General features: G+C 39.9%; 1 protein-coding gene across 6 annotated transcripts in view; it reads right to left on the reverse strand.

The window, feature by feature from the left end:
* Positions 1–427: 427 nt before the first annotated feature.
* Positions 428–25792, reverse strand: part of RNF38 (ring finger protein 38) — a 137281-nt gene continuing 111916 nt past the window's right edge. For 4 of the 6 annotated variants that reach the window (XM_052644606.1, XM_052644604.1, XM_052644601.1 and 1 more), the window contains 3 exons: positions 25042–25163; positions 13866–13965; positions 11133–12582 (listed from right to left, as the gene is read on the reverse strand). In XM_052644606.1, the coding sequence (XP_052500566.1) occupies positions 12520–12582; positions 13866–13965; positions 25042–25163 (285 nt within the window). In that variant the 3' untranslated portion in view covers positions 11133–12519. Of the gene's footprint in view, positions 474–8367; positions 8414–11132; positions 12583–13865; positions 13966–25041; positions 25164–25792 lie in introns of those variants that run through there. The other 2 variants (XM_052644603.1, XM_052644602.1) reach the window with 2 other exon arrangements.

Consider the following 25792-nt stretch of genomic DNA (forward strand, 5'->3'; position numbering starts at 1 on the left):
AACTGGTCCATTGTATCCTTTAGAGCTTGTGTTTCCTTGCTAATTTTCTCTTTGGTTGATCTATCCATAGGTGTGAGTGGGGTATATTAAAGTATCCCACTATTACTGTGTTACCATTAATTTCCAGTTTCATACTTGTTAGCATTTGCCTTATGTATTGAGGTGCTCCTATGCTGGGTGCCTATATATTTATAATCGTTATATCCTCAAATAGCCAAAGCAATCTTGAGAAAGAAGAACGGAACTGGAGGAATCAATCTGCCTGAATTCAGACTATACTATAAAGCTACAGTCATCAAGACATTATGGTACAGGCACAAAGGCAGAAATATAGATCAATGGAACAAAGTAGAAAGCCCAGAGATAAATCCACACACCTATGGACACCTTATCTTTGACAAAGGAGGCAAGAATATACAACAGCGAAAAGACAATCTCTTTAACAAGTGGTGCTGGGAAAACTGGTCAACCACCTGTAAAAGAATGAAATTAGAACATTTTCTAACACCATACACAAAAATAAACTCAAAATGGGTTAAAGATCTACATGTAAGGCCAGAAACTATAAAATTCCTAGAGGAAAACATAGGCAAAACACTCTCTGACATAAATCATACCAAAATCCTCTATGACCCACCTCCCAGAGTAATGGAAATAAAAGCAAAAATAAACAAATGGGACCTAATTAAACTTAAAAGCTTTTTCACAACGAAGGAAACTAAGCAAGGTGAAATGACAGCCTTCGGAATGGGAGAAAATAATAGCAAATGAAACAACTGACAAAGAATTAATCTCAAAAATATACAAGCAACTCCTGAAGCTCAATTCCAGAAAAATAAATGACCCAATCAAAAAATGGGTCAAAGAACTAAACAGACATATCTCCAAAGAAGACATACAAATGGCTAACAAACATATGAAAAGATGCTCAACATCAGCCATTATCAGAGAAATGCTAATCAAAACCACAATGAGGTACCATCTCATGCTGGTCAGAATGGCTGCAATCAAAAAGTCTACAAATAATAAATGCTGGAGAGAGTGTGGAGAAAAGGGAACCCTCTTACACTGTTGGTGGGAATGCAAACTAGTACAGGCACTATGCAGAAGAGTGTGGAGATTCCTTTAAAAACTGGAAATAGAACTGCCATATGACCCAGCAATCCCACTGCTGGGCACAGACACTGAGGAAACCAGAACTGAAAGAGACACGTGTACCCCAATGTTCACTGAAGCACTGTTTACAATAGCCAGGACATGGAAGCAACCTAGATGTCCACTGGCAGACGATGGATAAGAAAGCTGTGGTACATATACACAATGGAGTATTACTCAGCTATTAAAAAGAATGCATTTGAGTAAGTTTTAATGAACTAGATGAAATTGGAGCCTATTATACACAGTGAAGTAAGTAAAAAAGAAAAACATCAATACAGTATATTAACACATATTTACGAAAGTTAGAAAGATGGTAACATCAACCCTATACAGAAGACAGCAAAAGAGACACAGATATAAAGAACAGATTCTTGGACTCTGGGAGAAGGCGACAGTGGGACGATTTGAGAGAATAGCATTGAAACATGTATATTACCATATGTGAGACAGATGACCAGTCTGAGTTTGATGCATGAAATAGCACACTCAAAGTCGGTGCATTGGGACAACCCAGAGGGATGGGATGGGGAGGGGGGTTCGGGATGGGGGACGCATGTACACCCATGGCTGATTCATGTCAATGTATGGCAAAAACCACTACAATATTGTGAAGTAATTAGCCTCCAATCAAAATCAATAAATTAAAAAAAAAACAAGTGTATGAGAATTCTGTTTGTTTCATGTCCTCACCAACACATGGTATTGTTAATCTTTTTAATGATAGACATTCTGACAGGTATTATGTTGTGTTTTTTAAAAGAACAGCTTTATTGAGATGTAATTCACATACCATAGAAGTCACCAATTGAAACTGTACAATTCAATGGCTGCCAATACATCCACAGAATTTTGCATCCATCGCAATTTCAGAATACTTTTATTACTCCTAAAAGAAACCCACACTCCTTGGCGGTCACTCCCAAACCTAAGTCAGCTGTAGTCAACCACTAATCTACTTCCCTTATCTACAGATTTGCTTTTGACATTTCACATAGATGGAATCATATGATCAGTTTAGTTCAGTTCAGTTGCTCAATCGTGTCCAACTCTTTGCTGCTCCATGGACCACAGCACCCCAGGCCTGCCTATCTCCAGCTCCCGGAGTTTACCCAAACTCATGTCCATCAAGTGGGTGATGCCATCCACCATCTCATCCTCTGTCATCCCCTTCTCCTCCTGCCTTCAATCTTTCCCAGCATTAGTGTCTTTTCAAATGAGTCAGCTCTTCGCATCAGGTGGCCAAAGTATTGGAGTTTCAGCTTCAGCATCAGTCTTCCAATGAATACTCAGGACTGATCTCCTTTAGGATGGACTAGTTGAATCTCCTTGCAGTCCGAGGGACTCTCAAGAGTCTTCTCCAACATCACAGTTCAAAAGCATCAGTTCTTCAGTGCTCAGCTCACTTTATAGTCCAACTCTCACATCCATACATGACTCCTGGAAAAACCATAGCCTTGACTAGACGGACCTTTGTTGGCAAAGTAATGTCTCTGCTTTTTAATATGTTGTCTAAGTTGGTCATAACTTTCCTTCCAAAGAGAATGCGTCTTTTAATTTCATGGCTGCAGTCATCATCTGCAGTGATTTTGGAGCCCCCCAAAATAAAGTTAGCCTCTGTTTCCCCATCTATTTGCCAGGAAGTGATGGGACCGGATACCATGATCTTAGTTTTCTGAATGTTGAGCTTTAAACCAACTTGTTCACTCTCCTCTCTCACTTTCATCAACAGGCTCTTAAGTTCTTCACTTTCTGCCATAAGGGTGGTGTCATCTGCATATCTGAAGTTATTAATATTTCTCCTGGCAATCTTGTTTCCAGCTTGTGCTTCTTCCAGCCCAGCATTTCTCATGATGTACTCTGCATATAAGTTAAATAAGCAGGGTGACAAGATACAGCCTTGACGAACTCCTTTCCGATTTGGAAGCAGTCTGTTGTTCTACATCCAGTTCTTGTTGCTTCCAGACCTGCATACAGGTTTCTCAGGAGGCAGGTCAGGTGGTCTGGTATTCCCATCTCTTGAAGAATTTTTCAGTTTGCAGTGATCCACACAGTCAAAGGCTTTGGCATAGTCAATAAAGCAGAGATGTTTTTCTGGAACTCTTTTGCTTTTTCAACAATCCAGAGGATGTTGGCAATTTGATCTCTAGTTCCTCTGCCTTTTCCAAATCCAGCTTGAACATTTGGAAGTTTACAGTTCATGTAAGTTGAAGCCTGGCTTGGAGAATTTTGAGCATTACTTTACTAGCATGTGAGATGAGTGCAATTGTGTGGTAGTTTGAGCATTCTTTGGCATTGCCTTTCTTTGGGATTGGAATGAAAACTGACCTTTTCCAGTGCCATGGCCACTGCTGAGTTTTCCAAATTTGCTGGCATATTGAGTGCAGCACTTTCACAGCATCATCTTTCAGGATTTGAAATAGCTCAACTGGGATTCCATCAACTCCACTAGCTTTGTTTGTAGTGCTGCTTTCTAAGGCCAACTTGACTTCACATTCCAGGATGTCTGGCTCTAGGTGAGTGATCATATCCTCGTGATTATCTGAAGATAATCAGGTCGTGAAGATCTTTTTTGTACAGTTCTTCTGTGTATTCTTGCCACCTCAATATCTTCTGCTTCTGTTAGGTCCATACCATTTCTGTCCTTTATCAAGCCCATCTTTGCATGAAATGTTCCCTTGGTATCTCTTAATTATCTTGAAGAGATGTCTAGTCTTTCCCATTCTATTATTTTCCTCTATTTCTTTGCACTGATCACTGAGGAAGGCTTTCTTCTCTCTCCTTGTTATTCTTTGGAACTCTGCATTCAAGTGGATGTATCTTTTCTTCTCTCCTTTGCTTTTCACCTCTCTTCTTTTCACAGCTATTTGTAAGGCCTCCTCAGACAGCCATTTCGCTTTTTTGCATTTCTTTTTCCTGGGGATGGTCTTGATCCCTGTCTCCTGTACAATGTCATGAACCTCCATCCATAGTTCATCAGGCACTCTATCAGATCTAGTCCCTTAAATCTATTTGTCACTTCCACTGTATAAGCATAAGGGATTTGATTTAGGTCATACCTGAATAGTCTAGTGGTCTTCCCCACTTTTTTCAATTTAAGTCTGAATTTGGCAATAAGGAATTCGTGATCTGAGCCACAGTCAACTCCCAGTCCTGTTTTTGCTGACTGTATAGAGCTTCTCCATCATTGGCTGCAAAAAATATAATCAATCTGATTTCGGTGTTGGCCATCTGGTGATGTCCATGTGTAGAGTCTTCTCTTGTGTTGTTGAAAGAGGGTGCTTGCTATGACAAGTGTGGTCTCTTGGCAAAACTTTATTAGCCTTTTTGCCCTGCTTCATTCTGTACTCCAAGGCCAAATTTGCCTGTTACTCGAGGTGTTTCTTGACTTCCTACTTTTGCATTCCAGTCCCCTATAATGAAAAGGACATCTTTTTTGGGTGTAAGTTCTAAAAGGTGTTGCAGGTCTTCACAGAACCATTCAACTTCAGCTTCTTCAGCATTACTGATCAGGGCATAGACTTGGATTACCGTAATGTTGAAGGGTTTGCCTTGGAAACAAACGGAGATCATTCTGTCGTTTTTGAGATTGCATCCAAGTACTGCATTTTGGACTCGAGCTGACTATGAAACTACTCCATTTCTTCTAAGCGCTTCTTGCCCACAGTAGTAGATATAATGGTCATCTGAGTTAAATTCACCCATTCCAGTCCATTTTAGATCACTGATTCCAAGTCTTGCCATCTCCTGTTTGACCACTTCCAATTTGCCTTGATTCATGGACCTAACATTCCAGGTTCCTGTGCAACATTGCTTTTTACAGCATCGGACCTTGCTTTTATCACCAGTCACATCCACAACTGGGTGTTGTTTTTGCTTTGGCTCCATCCCTTCATTCTTTCTGGAGTTATTTGTCCACTGATCTCCAGTAGCATATTGGGCACCTAGCGACCTGGGGAGTTGATCTTTCAGTGTCCTATCTTTTTGCCTTTTCATACTGTTCATGGGGTTCTCAAGGCAAGAATACTGAAGTGGTTTTCCATTCCCTTCTCCAGTGGACCGCATTTTGTCAGAACTCTCCACCATGACCCGACCGTCTTGGGTGGCCCTATATACAGCATGGCTTGCTGCTGCTAAGTTGCGTCAGTCATGTCCGACTCTGTGCAACCCCACAGACGGCAGCCCACCAGGCTCCCCTGTCCCTGGGATTCTCCAGGCAAGAATACTGGAATGGGTTGCCGTTTTCCTCTCCAGTGCATGAAAGTGAAAACTGAAAGTGAAGTCGCTCAGTCATGTTCTACTCTTAGCGACCCCATGGACTGCAGCTTACCAGGCTCCTCTGTCCATGGGATTTTCCAAGTGAGAGTACTGGAGTGGGATGACGGCATGGCTTAATTTCATTGAGTTAGTCAAGGCTATGGTCCATGTGGTTAGATTGGCTAGTTTTCTGAGATTGTGGTTTCGGTCTATCTGCCTTCTGATGCCTTCTCTCAGTGCCTACCGTCGGGTTTCTCTTACCTTGGACGTGGGGTATCTCTTCATGGCTGCTCCAGCAAAGCACAGCCGCTGCTCCTTACCTTGAACGTGGGCTATCTCCTCACTGCTGCCACTCCTGACCTTGGATGTGGAGTATCTTGATATGTGGCCTTTCATCCGGCTTCTTTCACTTACCATGTTTTCAAGATTCATCAGATTTTGATTCAACAAAGGAGCCATCTTGGATCAAACCACACACCTGGGGCACAGGTTACCAGGCTTGTTCCTATTTATTACCCTTAAAACAATTGCTAATTTGCTCACTTACCTGATGGTACATTTCACAGTTTACTTATTTTGGTCATTTTGATAAGAAATTCTGGAATCTTGAGTTCATTCATTGAAACATTCAAACAATTTACTGAGATCAGACAAACCTGGCTTTCCTTAAAGCACCTCCATAGCTGGCTTCTATGCAGAGGAGTGGGGACTTCCATTTGGTTGAAGACACATAAGAGATGCAAGGGAGATGTGAAGACCCATGTGTAGACAGGCAGAGACTTAAGTTCTGTGTCTACACGAGCCAAAGAACTCCAAGGAGACAGAGGCATGGATGGTTCTCACCCAGCGCCTCCAACGAAAAGCAACAATGATTTTGAAATTCTGTTCCAGAAGTTGAAAGATTAAAATTGCTCTGAATCACTGAATTTGTGGTAATCTGTTGAGGCACTCAGAGGAAACAAATACACATAGTATTTGAACTCCTGATCCTGAAGGCTTCCTGGCCTACACTGCTGTGCTGTGAACATTTGTGCTGCTACACATTTGTGCTGTGAACATTCCTTAGGAAGGACCTGGATCTCTCATTTCATGGGAAACAGAAATTTACTGAACTTGAACTCAATTTTTCCATTCTGATTTGCTTCCCTGACTAAAATTTAGCAACTGGGATTAGACAGAGGATCCAAGTTTCCTTTATATATTCTGGAATTAGAGTAAACACAATCTATGCTCTTCCTTACTGCAATTAAACCCACTCCAGTGTTCTTGCCTGGAGAATCCCAGGGACGGGGGAGCCTGGTGGGCTGCCATCTATGGGGTCGCACAGAGTCGGACATGACTGAAGTGACTTAGCAGTAGCAGTAGCAGCAAGCCTGAATAGCCAGTGATCCATTTTCTCTTGGCAAGGCTGGCCTTGTTTTGGTAATGGAGTTAAGGTTATAGTCTTCTGATTTAGCTGAAGTTCAGTATGAACATATCCAAGAGTAAAAGGGGAGAAAAAGAACCAACTAAAACATGTGGATACCACATTGCTTACACTGACTGCAGAAATGTCTATATTTACTACCAAGAAGGATGGATAATTTTCCTTCTTGAGGGGATCTTCCCGGGGATCGAACCCGGCTCTCCTGCATTGTAGACAGACACTTTACCGTCTGAGCCACCAGGGAAGTCCAATATAAAACTTACTCTCATCTATACCTGAAGGTGCTAGGGTAGTGGGAAGAGGGAGGCTGCCTTAGGATCTCTTAAGTTTACTATTACAGAAGGGTTGTGGGAAGGGGATTCTAACACTGAAAGGGAGGCCAAGAAAGCAGCTGGTGAACATGTTGACTGTATACAATGCAGGGTGCTGTGTGTAGGCTGTAGGTCCTTTTGTTGACCAGCCACTAAACTTTCCATGTGTAGACCAAGAAACAGAGGTTTGAAGGGAACATGGGTTCCTTCATCCTGAGTTAATTCTCCTCATCCTTCTAGTGAGGAAACATCTATACTGACCCTACAGCCCATTTCCGAACAGTAAGGTGACATTCAGTATCCCTGGCTGTCACTATGTTCTTTTTTCCCCCTTCAATCTTTTTCATTCCTACAGTTCCTTCCAGTTTGGGAGGCAGAAGAACCACATGAAAAAGGTTAAGAGCACATGCACTTTAGAGCAATTTTAGTAGGAGTCTACCCCACACACTTTGTATGGGTTCAGTTTGTCGCTCTCTTCAGAACGCCCAATTCTCTGATTGGCAAGTTAATTTTTTAAATAGGTATGGATCTGGAGGGTGCTATAAACAAATGTTTAATTTGGGAATTTACTAACAAACAGGAAATTCTGTTCTCAAATGTTAGCCAGGGAAGCTATATATGATGTTCACAGAAACTAAGTCTGCTTTTTATGCATTTATGTATTGATATAGAAATAAATTATGTTCAACTATACAAACAGTAAAATATTTCTAATCATACTGTAGTATATTAAGGCATGCAATGAAGAAATTGACAAGTCTAGGGATATCAAAGGTGATGCTGCATTATCATTAGCCTGAAGCACACAGAGACCTGAGATACTTGGTACCGATCTGACTGCAAACATTCCGAAGAATTCTATCATGTGGTGCAAATCTGACCTTGTGACCTATTAAAAGTTAACTGTAGCCAGTGGTGTTTAACTGGTACACTTGAGGACTAGTATTATCAAAGTGTAGTTAGAATAAGACTAAACAGACTTAAGTCTTTTGAATGGGGGGAATAAATTGGCAAAGACAAAATCCTGACAAAGAGTAGTCTAAGGACCTCAGTTTATTGTTAACAGAAAACCCGTGGAATCCAGTGGCTCTTCCAGGTAGTGACTCAGGATCCAGGGCTGCCATCAACCACGGCAGAAGAGACAGCTGCATGGCCTACCCTTATGGTCCCCTGGTCAGAACCAGCCTCATGGGACTCGCTGCCCACAGCAGCAGGTAGGGAGGTGGGAGAGAAGGCACCGGTACTGACTGAGCAGCAAATGCCTCTGTAATATAAGACAGAACAAGTTTTGAGATATTCACAGTTCAAATGCAAACATTCTTTCAAGTATGCTGGAAAACTGAGGGACACAATCAGTGACCCTGATTGGTCACTTTTCTGAATGCTTCTGTCAAGGAAGTACTGCTTCCTCAATGAGGGAGAACTGGGTTCTATCACTTAGCCTCATTTTTTTGGCATTCTATTTCCACTTTCAGCATGTAATAATAAAGTAGGTGGCTTTACTCTCTTCCTTTTTTAGTCAAAGGAAAGCAATTACACAAACATGTAAGGAAAATGATGAGCTCCTCTTTCCATATTCTGTGGACAAGTTAGACATAACATACTATAGCTAATGTGAACCAATCTGCCCAACTATCTTTGGCATCTTATGGTTGACACAAATAGAAAGAACTCCAGGCCCCCACTTAATGTAACTTTACTGTTCAATGAGCTTATACCATGTACACGTGCCTACACTCAAGCTATCTTCTTGGCCTTTTTAAAGATATAAATATGTGCCACATGAGTTATAAAGCAAGTTGCTTTTATGTTTCTAAGTTGTTGACACAAACACAGAAACAAAATCTGAATTACTGCCTCAAAGTTAAGTTTGGCTGCTCGGAGCTCAAGAGCTCTATCTTCCTGCTGGAAGTCCCCTACATCCCTCCCTCCAAACACACATGACCCTTACCCTTCCCTAACACAGTAACACCAAACACAACCCAATGTTTTAAGTGTACATCATACATTTATTACCAACAACCCTCTCAACTCCAAAATTGGGCACAGGGATTAAAAATAAAAATTCATTGCACTACTTAGTAAAGCATTACTAGTAACTTTCATAAAAAATGTACAAACTTTGTTAAAAATTTATCAAGCCTTCAAATGATTTGGTTACAGATATTTATAATACGTACATTTAAAACTATATGTTAACTGATACAATGGAGTATGATTTGAGGAAATGACTCAGCAAATGATTCCAAAATATACCCCTGTGAGCTTTCCATAATCTGAAACAAACAGCAAAATGAGGTAACCAAATGTACCAACAGGGGGAAAATAGCTTTCTAATAAAGGCCTAAAGATATCTGTGAAAAATATTCTCATAAGTGAGTTGGTAGATCTCATTTAAAATATTATAAGAGGCCCAAATATAAGAATCTTAACAAATCACATTTCAGAGAGTGTATAAAATCTAAATAGGCTTTCACATTTTCTAGATTTTGCTCGAAAAAATTCAGGACAGAAAATCCTAATGAGATCTTGATACCTGGAGGCCTTATTTTTTGTTTTTTTTCTTTTTGGGGAAGAGGGGGTGCTAAAAACAAACAAAGGTGGTATTTCATGCAAAGGAAAAAAAAAAAAAAAAACACAGCAGAGTTAAGGTGGTAAAGCCAATATTGTTTTAGGAGGAAAGGGGAAGAAGGCAAGAAACCAGCATCTGCCTGCTATCGGTGCATCACCTAAGGAGTCAACAGCTGGGTACAAATCAACTGTTCTTTCTCTTCTGCTAGCCACACAGTTGCTAAATGTGGCTAGGGTGAGCTGGTTTGGAACACATGCATGTACGCTCCTAACACACACTAACTACTTAATAAGCAAATCTGCACACATCTCTAAGAGCCCCATGCGAAGAAAAGACATTCCCAAAGAGAAATCAGCCACAAGAGTGCAACAATTCTGGATTTTACCAAAATAGACCCTGCTGCCTCCTAAATTGCCAACGGCCTCTCAAAAATTTAATGGAAAAGGGGTAGTATGACAAGAATTCACCATCCCAGAGAGGGAAGAAAGAGCTACTTTTCCTAGTCATTAGTACAGTGTGCCTTGTTAAGTATCTATATAAATTAGAAAAAGTGCTTTACTTGCATGCTTCAATAAAATGAATACTGAGTGTAGTAATGTTATGTTAGATCTGTACAGATATAAACTTTTTGCAGCTATATAAAAGAGTCTATGTATAAGATGGGCTTTTGCCATTTTAAACATGATTTTTTAATTAAAAAAAATAAAGATTAAACTATACGTGATTTGTAATGTAGTTGATTATTACGCCAGTAATTTTGGTCTTTAACACACTTTATTCATTAGGAACAGGTAGGGAATATTCTAATGATTTAAAAGTAACATGTGCATTTTACCACTGTTTATAGATGTATTTCTGATGCACTGACAAATACAGGGGCAAACAAAGTATGCAAAATCCTACTTGTAGGACTAGATAGAGGCAACAGTGTCTGAAAAAGGGCAAAATTGTGCTTCTGTGTGAATTGACTTTACTGAACTCTAAGCTGTGATGAGCTTATAGTCTTCAAGGGAAGGCAAGTAGCATGGCAGTAACAAGTAGTTAACACTGTCTGAGTAGAAAACGGACACAGAGCCAAATGAAAGCTGAGGTTGGCAGCAAGTCATCACAGTCCTGACTGGAGAATTGCAGCTTGTGCTACTGCAAACAGAACAAGGACATCAACTGCAGGAAAAGGCAGACAATGGTGAAGACACTAGAAGAATGAGAGGGGAATTCAAACACTGCTAGAAAAATGACTTGAAACGATCTGAATTATGCTCAAGGAACCTATTTAAAAAAACAAAGAAACCCACACAGCTATGTATTCTTTTCAGAGCAACTAAATGCAGGTCAATTCCTGTTTTACAGCGTTATTTTTTATACAAAAATCAAATCTTCATTTATACTGCAAGTATTCTGGACACCTGTTATATTAATTTTTTCTCATTCAACAAAAAAGAAAAGTGATAATACATCAAAGCACACCAGGTCTAAGGAGCTTGAGCTGTCACAGCACTTGATCCATCCTGGAAATGAGGGTTTCAATGAGAAGCACGTTTACTGAGGGGAGAAGAACTAGACAACTTTCAGAATTGGAGCTTGGCAGAACAGAAACATAGTTTTCTTAAAACAATTTAGTTGCCTATGGGAGCTTGAACAAATAACATATCAGAAGTCAAGCTGAGTTAACAGATTTTTTTCTGGTGGAAGTAGAGGAGGTGAGACTTCATGGGACCAGTGGTATTCTTAGAAATATATTACTCAAATATCTTCAGAATAGACTACAAACCTAAACATTAAAAGAAAAAAAAAAAAATCACAAGCACATCCGGCTAAGAAGCTTACTGAAAATGTAAAGGAAAACCAAGAGAGTATCAACATTCAAATCACTGATTGAAATGCTAATATTGCTAACTGATGATGTATGATATTGCACCTTCTTTTTGGAAACAGCAAGTTGGAGATTTAAAAATTTCTTTTTCACAACAAAAATCAAAATTTCAGGTTCATGGAGTGAGAATCTATTACACTTTTTCCTTAAGTGACCCAGTTGGGACCACCAACAAAGAGAAGGTGACAGCTGCCTGAAGCAAAGGAAGAAGGCTTTTCTCATTCCATTCACTGGGACGGAGGGGGATGGAGTATTCAATGCTTATAGTTGATGCACCCTTAGCAATCAGTGTGCAACAGCAAACACAAGGGGAAAAACCAGTGTACAGTACTAGTGCTGTTTAAATAACACACCAGATTATACATTGCAGCATAATTAAAACTACACACACATTCTTGGTACATGCTGGTATATAGGATCTCATACACACGTTAGCTACCATGCCCTCACACAAGTAGTTTCACACGTTCTCTCTCTCACACACACACAGATACATTTACCATCAACAGTCATACGCTGCACTCATTTCCACTCACAGTTTCTGAAGGCTCTATATAAGGTAGATTGCTATATCATCTGGAGCTACCACTTTTTATGAAAGCACATGCTAAAAGATCACGTCCACTGTAATCTTGCAGCAACACTCGGAATGATCACACAAAAACCAGGGAATGTTAGTGCACACACAAAATTAAGCTAAAGAAAAAGTCTTTGGAGTTCCAATCACACGGTTAGTATAACAATCCCATAATTGTGAAGACTAATTGTAAGCTTTTATAGTTGATTAAGTCACACAGTGCAAAGAAAGGTCCATTGACCCTTTTGGTAAAGGGAGGGCTGGAAGCCACACAGATTAAGTTCAATGGATAGTCCGTATATACATGTGATGAGGAACACCCAAACTAAATTTGTGCTCTTAGGTTGGTCATTCTGAATCCCGATGCACTTCTGAAGCATCAGCTCGGCAGATTGGGCAAGTACGATTTGCCTAAAACAAAAAAGAGAGCACTTGTCTGAATTTTGACTTATACTGTGAAACATATTAAAAGCAACAGAGCTATTTTACTTTCCACATAGTTTTTACATTCTTTGTTCCTTTAAGAAAGTACAATTATTTAATCTCTTAAAAATACTCCACAAACCTCTAAAACAATAATAGCCTATGAATAATTCTTTATTCGGTTTGTTTTAACATAGACAAGACTATCCATCACCACTTCAGACAAATGTAATAACTGGCTTAAAATTAAAACTCCATCTCAACAAATGGCACTACCATTCGTCGTGCTGCTAAAATCAGAAACATAAGCAACACCTGCTCTCATGTTCTACAAAGCATTTTTTATCAAATGCTCTCATTTCTACATTATGACAGCTCTCGAGTCAAGTACTCTTCTTTTCATCCAGCTTCTACTATTTGTTCTCCATCTGGCCCAGTACGTCCTTATTTCATCAACCTCCTCTATTACCTTCTCCAGAGTAGCCGTGATCTTTCTAAAACGTGCTTTCAGGATCCAATCCAAACTCTCGCACACTCCCCAGTGACTTCGCAAAAAGCTGACTCCTGGTTTTACCTCTGAATCCCCTTCTCTTGCTACTCTCCCTCACACTCTAGCCATCAGCCACATGGAACCAATGCTTTTCCGGTCATCCTGTTCTCACATGTCAGGGCTATGCATATATAATAAGTTCTGTTTTCTAGAAAGCTTAGATTCTTTACCTTTAGGATTCAGTTTGGACAAAACTAGGTACCGTTAATCTGCTCATATGGAAGACTGATTCTATTTTAACTCATCTGTCTTCCTCACCAACTGTCAAGTTATCTAAGCCAGCATTATCATCTCCTACTCAGAATAATCTAAAACAAACCAACCCTAAACTTGACTTAAGATATTTTACTGTATCACATTTTCATCCTACTATTAAAAAAAATTTTTTTTGGCTACACCCCACGGCATGTGTTTAGCTCTCCAACCAGGGATTGAACCTGTGCCCGCTGCATTGGAAGGCAGTCTTAACCCTGGACTTCCAGTGAAGTCCCTTTATCCTACTATTAAAAAAGAAGAAGAAAATAAGAAGTCCTTGAAATAATTTCACTCTGGCATACTATCAGAATTTGTGTCTTTGGAATTTCCCCTCCCATATACACAAAGGAGAAAATGGTCAGAATTATCAAAGCTGTGTTTCAATTTAATCACCCTCCACCAAACCACAGACTATGATCAGTAAGAGAAAATTCAATGTCATTCTTTTCAGATGCCATCATTTTACCTTAAGCCATTTGTCGACACACTTGGCATGGAACTCATGGTTACAGGGTAAAACTCTAAGTAGCTGCCTTGACTCAAAATCACACATGCATACTACACACCTGAAATAAACCAGAAAGATTGTTTAACCATAAAACCAAGTAGTTTCTATTTTGTTACAACTATAGAAACCATAAAGCCATTTACTATCTCACTTATCAAAATACCATCTAAATTTTAAAACTAAAATAATCTATCAAATACCTTTAAAAAAGCATGATGTTAAGACATTTAGTAAGAGTGCTTTGTTTTGCTTAGTGAGAGATCATCAAGAAAATTTCTGGTTTAACAACCAACCCAGCCGAAATACTGAAGCTACTATTATATTCAACAGTGTTGAAACAGCTGGACAGTCATATGCAAAAGAATGTAGTTGGACTCCTACCTCACACAATATATGAAATTAACTAAAAAATGAAAAACCATTACAAGAGCTAAAAACTATTAAGCTCTTAAAGAAAATACAAGTGTAGATCTTCATGACCTTGGAATAGGCAGTTCAGTTCAGTTCAGTCGCTCAGTTGTGTCCAACTCTTTGTGACCCCATGGACTGCAGCACACCAGGTCTCCCTATCCATCACCAACTCCCAGAGATTACTCAAACTCATGCCCATTGAGTCGGTGATGCCATCCAACCATCTCATCTTCTGTCGTCCCCTTCTCCTCCTGCCTTCAATCTTTCCCAGCATCAGGGTCTTTTCCAATGAGTCAGTTCTTCACATCAGCTGGCCAAAGTATTGGAGTTTCAGCTTCAGCATCAGTTCTTCCAATGAATATTCAGGACTGATTTCCTTTAGGATGGACTGGCTGAATCTCCTTGCTGTCCAAGGGACTCTCAAGAGTCTTCTCCAACACCGCAGTTCAAAAGCATCAATTCTTTGGTGCTCAGCCTTCTTTACGGACAACTTTGACATTCATACATGACTTCTGGAAAAACCATAGCTTTGACCAGACGGACCTTTGTAGGCAAAGTAATGTCTCTGCTTTTGAATAAGCTTTCTAGGTTGGTCGTAACTTTTCTTCCAAGGAGCAAGCGTCTTTAATTTCATGGCTGCAGTCACCATCTGCAGTGATTTTGGAGGCCCCCAAAATAAAGTCTCTCACGGTTTCCACTGTTTCACCATCTATTTGCCATGAAATGATGGGACCAGATGCCATGATCTTAGTTTTCTGAATGTTGAGCTTTAAGCCAACTTTTTCACTCTCCTCTTTCATTTTCATCAAGAGGCTCTTTAATTCTTCTTCACTTTCTGCCATAAGGGTGGTGTCATCAGCGTACCTGGGGTTATTGATACTTCTCCTGGCAATCTTGATTCCAGCTTGTGCTTCATCCAGCCCAGTGTTTCTCATGATGTACTCTGCATATAAGTTAAATAAGCAGGGTGACAATATACAGCCTTGACATACTCCTTTCCTGACTTGGAAGCAGTCTGTTGTTCCATGTCCAGTTCTAACTGTTCCTTCCTGACCTGCATACAGATTTCTCAGGAGGCAGCTCAGGTGGTCTGGTAGTCCCATCTCTTGAAGAATTTTACAGTTTGTTGTGATCCACACAGTCAAAGGCTTTCGTGCAGTCAATAAAGCAGAAGTAAATGGTTTTCTGGAACTCTCTTGCCTTTTCAATAATCCAACAGATGTTGGGAATTTGATCTCTGGTTCCTCTGCCTTTTCTAAATAGATCTTGAACATCTGGAAGTTCACGGTTCATGTACTGTTGAAGCCTGGCTTGGAGAATTTTGAGCATTACTTTACTAGCCTGTGAGATGAGTGCAATTGTGTGGTAGTTTGAGTATTTTTTGGCATTGTCTTTCTTTGGGATTAGAATGAAAACTGACCTTTCTCTAGTCTTGTGGCCACTGCTGAGTTTTCCAAGCTGGCATATTGAGTGCAGCACTTTCACACCATCTTCTTTTAAGATTTGAAATAGCTCAGCTGGAATTCCATCACCTCCACTAGCTTTGTTCGTAGTGATGCTTTCTAAGACCCACTTGACTTCACATTCCAGGATGTCTGGCTCTAGGTGACTGATCACACCATTGTGATTATCTGGGTCGAGAAGATCTTTTTTGTACAGCTCTTCTGTGTATTCTTGCAACCTCTTCTTAATATCTTCTGCTTCTGTTAGGTCCCCACCATTTCTGTCCTTTACTGAGTCCATCTTTGCATGAAATGTTCCCTTGGTATCTCTAATTTTCTTGACAAGATCTCTAGTCTTTCCCATTCTATTGTTCAAAAGCGTAAGAAACAACAACGAAAAAAGGCAGATAAATTGAACTTTATCTTTTAAAATAAAGGGGGCTACTAAAGATGCTTTATAAATCTAAAGTGAAAAGACAACCAACTCATAGAATTACAGATATTTTTGAAAATCATGTGTCTTATAAGAACCTATATATATAAAATATAAGTAACTCCTACAACTCAATAAAAAAACAAATGTGAATACACATTTCTCCAAAGAAGATACATAAATGGCCAGTAAGTATAGTAAGAGCTCAACATCACTAGCCCACCTGGAAAATGAAAACCAAAACCTTAAGAGATAACACTTCACTCCCACTAGGGCTGCTAAAATCAAGACAGACAATAACAAGCACTGGTGAGGATGTGGAGAAAAGGAAACTTCTGTTCACTGCTGGTAGGAATGTAAAATGGTGTACTCCATTAGGAATGAAATGATACAAGCTACAATATGGTGGTCCTTGAAAACATTATGCTAAATCAAAGAAGCCAGACCCAAAAGACCCCATGTTATACTGGTTCCATTTACATAAAATGTTGAGAACAGGCCAATCTATAGAGATAAAAGTTAATTAGTGGGGGGGCTGAGTCAGGGCTTTGGAGGGTTGGGGAGAAATGGGGAGTGGCTATTAATTGATAAGGTATTTCTACTGGGGATGATGAAAATGATATCAATTTGACTGTGATGATGGTTGCAAAACTCTTATTAATATACTTAAAAACCACTGGATTGTACACTTTATTTTTAATATTATTTTAATTGGAGGTTAATTACTTTACAATATTGTATTGGTTTTGCCATACATCAACATGAATCTGCCACAGGTATACACCTGTTCCCCATCCTGAACCCCCCTCCCTCCTCCCTCTCCATACCATCCCTCTGGGTCGTCCCAGTGCACCAGCCCCAAGCATCCAGTATCACGCATTGAACCTGGACTGGCAATTCATTTCATATGATATTATACATGTTTCAATGCCATTCTCCCAAATCATCCCACCCTCTCCTTCTCCCACAGAGTCCAAAAGACTGTTCTACACATCTGTGTCTCTTGCTATCTCGCACACAGGGTTATTGTTACTATCTTTCTAAATTCCATTTATATGCATTAGTATACTGTATTGGTGTTTTTCTTTCTGGCTTACTTCACTCTGTATAATAGGCTCCAGTTTCATCCACCTCATTAGAACTGATTCAAATGTATTCTTTTTAATGGCTGAGTAATACTCCATTGTGTATATGTACCACGACTTTCTTATCCATTCATCTGCTGATGGACATCTAGGTTGCTTCCATGTCCTGGCTATTATAAACAGTGCTGCCATGAACACTGAGTGCTGCAGTGAACATTGGGGTACACGTATCTCTTTCAATTCTGGTTTCCTCAGTGTGTATGCCAAGCAGTGGGACTGCTGGGTCATAAGGCAGTTCTATTTCCAGTTTTTTAAGGAATCTCTACACTGTTCTCCATAGTGGCTGTACTAGTTTGCATTCCCACCAACAGTGTAAGAGGGTTCCCTTTTCTCCACACCCTCTCCAGCATTTATTGCTTGTAGACTTTTGGATCGCAGCCATTCTGACTGGTGTGAAATGGTACCTCATTGTGGTTTTGATTTGCATTTCTCTGATCATGAGTGATGTTGAGGATCTTTTTGTGTGTTTGTTAGCCATCTGTACGTCTTCTTTGGAGAAATGTCTAGTTCTTTGGCCCATTTTTTGATTGGGTGGTTTATTTTTCTGGAATTGAGCTGGAGGACTTGCTTGTATATTTTTGAGATTAGCTGTTTGTCAGTTGCTTCATTTGTTATTATTTTCTCCCATTCCAAAGGCTGTCATTTCACCTTGCTTATAGTTTCCTTTGTTGTGCAGAAACTTTTAAGTTTAATTAGGTCCCATTTGTTTATTTTTGCTTTTATTTCCAGTATTCTGGGAGGTGGGTCATAGAGGATCCTGCTGTGATTTATGTCAGAGAGTGTTTTGCCTATGTTCTCCTCTAGGAGTTTTATAGTTTCTGGTCTTATGTTTAGATCTTTAATCCATTTTGAGTTCATTTTTGTGTATGGTGTTAGAAAGTGTTCTAGTTTCATTCTTTTACAAGTGGTTGACTACTTTTCCCAGCACCACTTGTTAAAGAGATTGTCTTTAATCCATTGTATATTCTTGCCTCTTTTGTCAAAGATAAGGTGTCCATAGGTGTGTGGATTTGTCTCTGGGCTTTCTATTTTGTTCCATTGATCTCTATTTCTGTCTTTGTGCCAGTACCATACTGTCTTGATGACTGTGGCTTTGTAGTAGAGCCTGAAGTCAGGCAGGTTGATTCCTCCAGTTCCATTCTTCTTTCTCAAGATTGCTTTGGCTATTCGAGGTTTTTTGTATTTCCATACAAATTGTGAAATTATTTGTTCTAGCTCTATGAAAAATACCATTGGTAGCTTGATAGGGATTGCACTGAATCTATAGATTGCTTTGGGTAGTATACTCATTTTCACTATATTGATTCTTCCGATCCATGAACACGGTATATTTCTCCATCTATTAATGTCCTCTTTGATTTCTTTCACCAGTGTTATAGTTTTCTATATATAGGTCTTTATTTTCTTTAGGTAGATATATTCCTAAATATCTTATTCTTTTCGTTGCAATGGTGAATGGAATTGTTTCCTTCTCATTCTATTTTCTCATTAGTGTATAGGAATGCAAGGGATTTCTGTGTGTTGATTTTATATCCTGCAACTTTACTATATTCAATGATTAGCTCTAGTAATTTTCTGGTGGAGTCTTTAGGGTTTTCTATGTAGAGGATCATGTCATCTGCAAACAGTGAGAGTTTTACTTCTTTCCCAATTTGGATTCCTTTTATTATTATTTTTTTGGCTCTGATAGCTGTGGCCAAAACTTCCAGAACTATGCTGAATAGTAGTGGTGAAAGTGGGCACCCTTGTCTTGTTCCTGACTTTAGGGGAAATGCTTTCAATTTTTCACCATTGAGGATAATGTTTGGTGTGGGTTTGTCATATATAGCTTTTATTATGTTGAAGTATGTTCCTTCTATTCCTGCTTTCTGGAGAGTTTTTAATCATAAATGGATGTTGAATTTTGTCAAAGGCTTTCTCTACATATACTGAGGTAATCATATGGATTTTATTTTTCAATTTGTTAACGTGATGAATTACATTGATTGATTTGTGGATATTGAAGAATCCTTGCATCCCTGGGATAAAGCCCACTTGGTCATGGTGTATGATCTTTTTAATGTGTTATTGGATTCTGATTGCTAGAATTTTCTTAAGGATTTTTGCATCTATGTTCATCAACGATATTGGCCTGTGGTTTTCTTTTTTTGTGGCATCTTTGTCAGGTTTTGGTATTAGGGTGATGGTGGCTTCACAGAATGAATTTGGAAGTTTACCTTCCTCTGCAATTTTCTGGAAGAGTTTGAGTAGGATAGGTGTTAGCTCTTCTCTAAATTTTTGGTAGAATTCAGCTGTGAAGCTGTCTGGACCTGGGCTTTTGTTTGCTGGAAGATTTCTGATTACAGTTGCAATTTCTGTGCTTGTGATGGGTCTGTTAAGATTTTCTATTTCTTCACGGTTCAGTTTTGGAAAGTTGTACTTTTCTAAGAATTTGTCCATTTCTTCCACGTTGTCCATTTTATTGGCATATAATTGCTGATAGTAGTCTCTCATAATCCTTTGTATTTCTGTGTTGTCTGTTGTGATCTCTCCATTTTAATTTCTAATTTTATTGATTTTTCTCCCTTTGTTTCTTGATGAGTCTGGCTAATGGTTTGTCAATTTTATTTATCCTTTCAAAGAACCAGCTTTTGGCTTTGTTGATTTTTGCTATGGTCTCTTTTGTTTCTTTTGCATTTATTTCTGCCCTAATTTTTAAGATTTCTTTCCTTCTGCTAACCCTGGGGTTCTTCATTTCTTCCTTTTCTAGTTGCTTTACGTTATTTATTTGACTTTTTTCTTGTTTCTTGAGATATGCCTGTATTGCTATGAACTTTCCCCTTAGCACTGCTTTTATAGCGTCCCACAGGTTTTGGGTTGTTTTCATTTTCATTCGTTTCTATGCATATTTTGATTTCTTTTTTGAATTCTTCTGTGATTTGTTGGTTATTCAGCAGCGTGTTGTTCAGCCTCCATATGGTGGAATTTTCAATAGTTTTTCTCCTGTAATTGAGATCTAATCTTACTGCATTGTGGTCAGAAACGATGCTTGGAATGATTTCAATTTTTTTGAATTTACCAAGGCTAGATTTGTGGCCCAGGATGTGATCTATCCTGAAGAAGGTTCTGTGAGCACTTGAGAAAAGGGTGAAATTTATTGTCTTGGGGTGAAATGTCCTATAGCTATCAATTAGGTCTAACTGGTCTATTGTATCATTTAAAGTTTGTGTTTCCTTGTTAGTTTTCTGTTTAGTTGATCTATCCATAAGTGTGAGTGGGGTATTAAAGTCTCCCACTATTATTGTGTTATTGTTAATTTCCCCTTTCATACTTGTTAGCATTTGTCTTACATATTGTGGTGCTCTTATGTTGGGTGCATATATATTTATAATTGTTATATCTTCTTGGATTGATCCTTTGAACATTATGTAGTGGCCTTCTTTGTCTCTTTTCACAGCCTTTGTTTTAAAGTCTATTTTATCGGAGATAAGTATTGCTACTCCTGCTTTCTTTTGGTCTCTATTTGCATGGAATATACTTTTCCAGCCCTTCACTTTCAGTCTGTATGTGTCCCCTGTTGTGAGGTGGGTCTCTTGTAGACAACATATATAGGGGTCTTGTTTTGGTATCCATTCAGCCAGTCTTTGTCTTTTGGTTGGGGCATTCAACCCATTTACGTTTAAGGTAATTATTGATAAGTATGATCCTGTTGCCATTTACTTTATTGTTTTGGGTTGGAGTTTATACACCCTTTTTGTGTTTCCTGTCTACAGAAGATCCTTTAGCATTTGTTGGCGAGCTGGTTTGGTGGTGCTGAATTCTCTCAGCTTTTGCTTGTCTGTAAAGCTTTTGATTTCTCCTTCATATTTGAATGAAATCCTTGCTGGGTACAGTAATCTGGGCTGTAGGTTATTTTCTTTCATCACTTTAAGTATGTCTTGCCATTCCCTCCTGGACTGAAGAGTTTCTATTGAAAGATCAGCTGTTATCCTTAGGGGAATCCCCTTGTGTGTTGTTGTTTTTCCCTTGCTGCTTTTAATATTTGTTCTTTGTGTTTGATCTTTGTTAATTTGATTAATATGTGTCTTGGGGTGTTTCACCTTGGGTTTATCCTGTTTGGGACTCTCTGGGTTTCTTGGACTTGGGTGATTATTTCCTTTCCCATTTTAGGGAAGTTTTCAACTATTATCTCCTCAAGTAATTTCTCATGGTCTTTTCTTTTTGTCTTCTTCTTCTGGGACTCCTATGCTTTGAATGTTGGGGCGTGTAACACTGTCCTGGAGGTCTCTGAGACTGTCCTCATGTAATTTGTTTTTCTTTTTTCCTCTCTGATTTATTTATTTCTACCATTCTATCTTCTACTTCACTAGTCCTATCTTCTGCCTTTGTTATTCTACTATTTGTTGCCTCCAGAGTTTTTTTGATCTCATTTATTGCATTATTCATTATATACTCTTTTTTATTTCTTCTAGGTCCTTGTTAAAACTTTCTTGCATCTTCTCAATCCTTGTCTCTAGGCTATTTGTCTGTGATTCCATTTTTATTTCAAGATTTTGGATCATTTTCACTATCATTATTAGGAATTTTTTATCAGGTAGATTTCCTATCTCTTCCTCTTTGGTTTGGTTTGGTGGGCATTTATCCTGTTCCTTTATCTGCTGGGTATTCCTCTTTCTCTTCATCTTGTTTATATTTCTGTGTTTGGTGGGGGCTTTCCGTATTCTGGCAGTTTGTGGAATTATCTTTATTGTGGAGTTTCCTCGTGTACGGGTGGCTTGTCAAGGTTTCTTGGTTAGGGAAGCTTGTGTCGGTGTTCTGGTGGGTGGAGCTGGATTTCTTCTCTCTGGAGTGCAATGAAGTGTCCAGTAATGAGTTATGAGATGTCAATGGTTTTGGAGTGACTTTGGGCAGTCTGTATACTGGAGCTCAGGGCTGTGTTCCTGTGTTGTTGGAGAATTTGCATGGTATGTCTTGCTCTGGAATTTGTTGGCCCTTGGGTGGTGCTTGGTTTCAGAGTAGGTATGGAGGCGTTTGATAAGCTCGTGTCAATTAATGTTCCCTGGAGTCAGGAGTTCTCTGGTGTTCTCAAGATCTGGACTTAAGCCTCCTGCTTCTGGTTTTCAGTCTTATTTTTACAGTAGTCTCAAGACTTCTCCTTCTATACAGCACTGTTGATAAAACATCTAGGTTAAAGATGAAAAGTCTCTCCACAGTGAGGGACACCCAGAGAGGTTCACAGAGTTACATGGAGAAGAGAAGAGGAGGGAGATCAGGTGGAATCGACAGACAAGACAGCAAGCTAGCCAGTAATCATTTCCTTATGTGCACTCCACAACTGGTCTGCTCAGAGATGTTCACGGAGTTATACAGAGAAGAGAAGAGGGAGGAGGGAGACAGAGGTGGCCAGGAGGATAAAAGGGGGGAATCAAAAGCAGAGAGCCAGATCCCGCCAGTGATCAGTTCCCTAAGTGTTCTCTACCATCTGAACACACAGAGATTCACAGAGTTGGGTAGAGAAGAGAGGGGGTAGGGAGGAGACACAGGTGACCTGGTGGAGAAAAAGGAGAGTCCAAAGGGGCAGAGAGCAGTCAAGCCAGTAATCTCGCTCCCAAGTAAAAATGGGTACTGAAGATTGGGTTCTTAAAGGTACAAAATTGATAACAAATACCAAAAAGCAAAGATTAAAAATCTAGAGTTTGGAATTTCAAAAATACAATATTAAAGAAAAGAAGAAAGGAAAAAAAAGTCAAATATATATATATATGAAGTTTACTTTAAAAAACAGGGTCTTTTTTTTTTTCAAAGTCATAGTAGGTTATAAAAGTGAAAATTAAAGGAGTAATAGAGGACTTAAAAATTAAAAAAAAAAGAATGATCATAAAAATAGTAAAAATATATCTACAACTTTCTCTGGTGTTGTTGTGGGCAGTGTGGGGTCAGTTCATTTTCGGATAGTTCCTTGGTCTGGCTTATATTTCTCGAGATCTATAGGCCCCTTCCTATGTAGTCGGTACTAACGACAGGGTTTTAATCTATTGCACCTGTCACTTTCAAGGCAGTTCCCTCTGTTTTAGCTTCTTCTGTTTGCTGGTCTATTCAGTGCCTGATTTCCTCCCTGATAAAAAGGGGGAGGTGGTGGACACTTTTTTAGGCTCACTTGTTCAGTCACACTGTGGGGAGGGAGGGATGCTGCAAACAAATAACACTGGCGGAGTGCTCGCAGTGCCTCAGCCACACTGGGCCTGCCCCCGCTCACGGCGCGTGTGCCCTCCCTACCCACACTGCTCAGGCTCTAGGTTGCTCTGCTGGGAACTGTCCAAGGCTGGCCCTGGGCTGCATGTACCTCCCAGGTCTAAGCCACTCAGGTTCAGGCACTCGGGTAGTCCTCAGAGGCGCAGACTTGGTTGGGCCTGTGTTTTGTGCCCTTCCCAGGTCCAAGCAGCTCAGGTGATGAGGTGTTTGGCAAGCACGGCCAATGCGACTTACTGCCTCCCCCGTCCCTGCCACTCAGTTTGCTGGGTGTACAACCGGCACACCTTCTCAGGCGGATGTTGACTGTCCAGGACCCCAAGATGTCTCAGTTAGCAAAGAAGCCTGCTTGCAGTTTGGTAGATAATGTCTCTGTGGGGCTGCGATTGCCCCCCTTCCGGCTCTGGCTGCCTGCCACCGGAGGGGGATGGTCTGCAGCTGGCTAATTCTCTTCAGTCCTTTGTTTTGTGCGCAGGCCTGGCGGTGTCTTAGGGCGTTTCACGTGGTAGCTATCCCACAGTCTGGTTTGCTAGCCCAAGTTAGTTTGCTAAGATTGCCCTCGGGGCATTCAGGCCAGATCCTTACTCTAAGCAATGCAGCCCACGCCTCCCTGCCCAGCCCCCACTTGCTAGTGGCAGGTGCAGGCATCTGCGCTGCTTCTCTGCTGGGGGAGTTACCACTGGGCTCGTAATCTGTGGGCTTTAATTATTTATTTATTTTTCCTCCCTGTTATGTTGCCCTCTGTGCTTCCAAGGCTTGCCACACACTCGGCAGTGAGAGTGTTTCCTGGTGTTTGGAACTTGTCTCTTTGTAAGATTCCCTTCCCAGGACAGAGCTCCGTCCCTACCTCTTTTGTCTCTTTTTTTGTCTTTTATATTTTTTCCTACCTCCTTTCGAAGACAATGGGCTGCTTTTCTGGGTGCCTGATGTCCTCTGCTGGCATTCAGAAGTTGTTTTGTGGAATTTACTCAGCGTTTAAATGTTCTTTTGATGAATTTGTGGGGGAGAAAGTGGTCTCCCCATCCTATTCCTCTGCCATCTTAGGACCGCCCCCTGGATTGTACACTTTACATGTGAACTGTATCTCAGTAGTTGCTATTAAGAAAGATGCTATAATAAGCAGAATCTTTAGGTAAATCCCTCAAATTTTACAGGTATGAGACTTTTCGATCTAATATAAAACATTCTAGAGTTAAAACCCGTAAGATTTGTAGGCAACATAAAAATCCAGAACAGCACTGTCTAGAACCTTCTCAGGTGACAGAAATGCCATATACCTATATCTTCTGATATAGCATCACTGGCTAGCACAACTAAAAATTTTAACTTTAACAGCTATCTTATTGGACAGCACAAGCCTAGACTATGAAAACAGTCATAACTTACCTTCAAGTTATCTTTGACTTTAAAGCTTTTATTTCATGAAGGTGGAAAAGGAAATTTAATACAGAAAGATGTCAGAAAAATGTACTTACAAAGTCTGTTCTGACTGGTGGTTGTTAGGATTGAACCGGTAAGAAGGAAGTTGTTCAATATCTGCTTTAGTCAGTCCTCGAGGCTTGGCCTCTCCCAGTCGCTCTGCTAGGTTTAACAGGGCCTACAAAGGGAAAGAAAGACATCTGCATATCCTTCTTTGAATTTTATATTCCAACATATATATTTCTAAAACTAGCTTTATTATGGAAAAAATTTTAAATATATACTGAAGTAGAAAAATAGTATAAAGGAATTAATTCCATATGCCCATTACCCAGGCTCAACAGTTCATGGCTAATTTTATTTCATTTTTCACTGTCCACTCCTACACCCACATTATTTTAAAGAAACCTAAAACATCGTATTTCACTGGTAAAATAGTTCTGCTTTTATGTTTAAGGTAGTCCGTCAACCTCAGTATTTTGGACACTTGAGGCTTGGGTACAGTTTTGTTGTAGGGGGTTTTCCTATGCACTGTAGGATGTTCAGCAGTAACACTCGTCTTTACAATATCTGCAGTGGCTCAGCACTGAAGAATCTGCCTGTAATGCAGGAGCCACGGATTCAATCCCTGGATCTGGAAGATCCCCTGGAGGAGGGAATGGCAATCCACTCCAGTATTCTTGCCTGGAGAATCGCATGGACTGAGGAGCCTGGCAAGGAGGATCGCCAAGAGTCAGATATGACTGAAGCAACTTAGCCCATGTGTGATGGTCTATACAAAAGTATCTCCTGACTTTGCTAAATACC

The sequence above is a fragment of the Budorcas taxicolor genome, chromosome 8 (assembly GCF_023091745.1).
Source record: "Budorcas taxicolor isolate Tak-1 chromosome 8, Takin1.1, whole genome shotgun sequence".
In the NCBI taxonomy this organism is placed as follows: Eukaryota; Metazoa; Chordata; class Mammalia; order Artiodactyla; family Bovidae; genus Budorcas; species Budorcas taxicolor.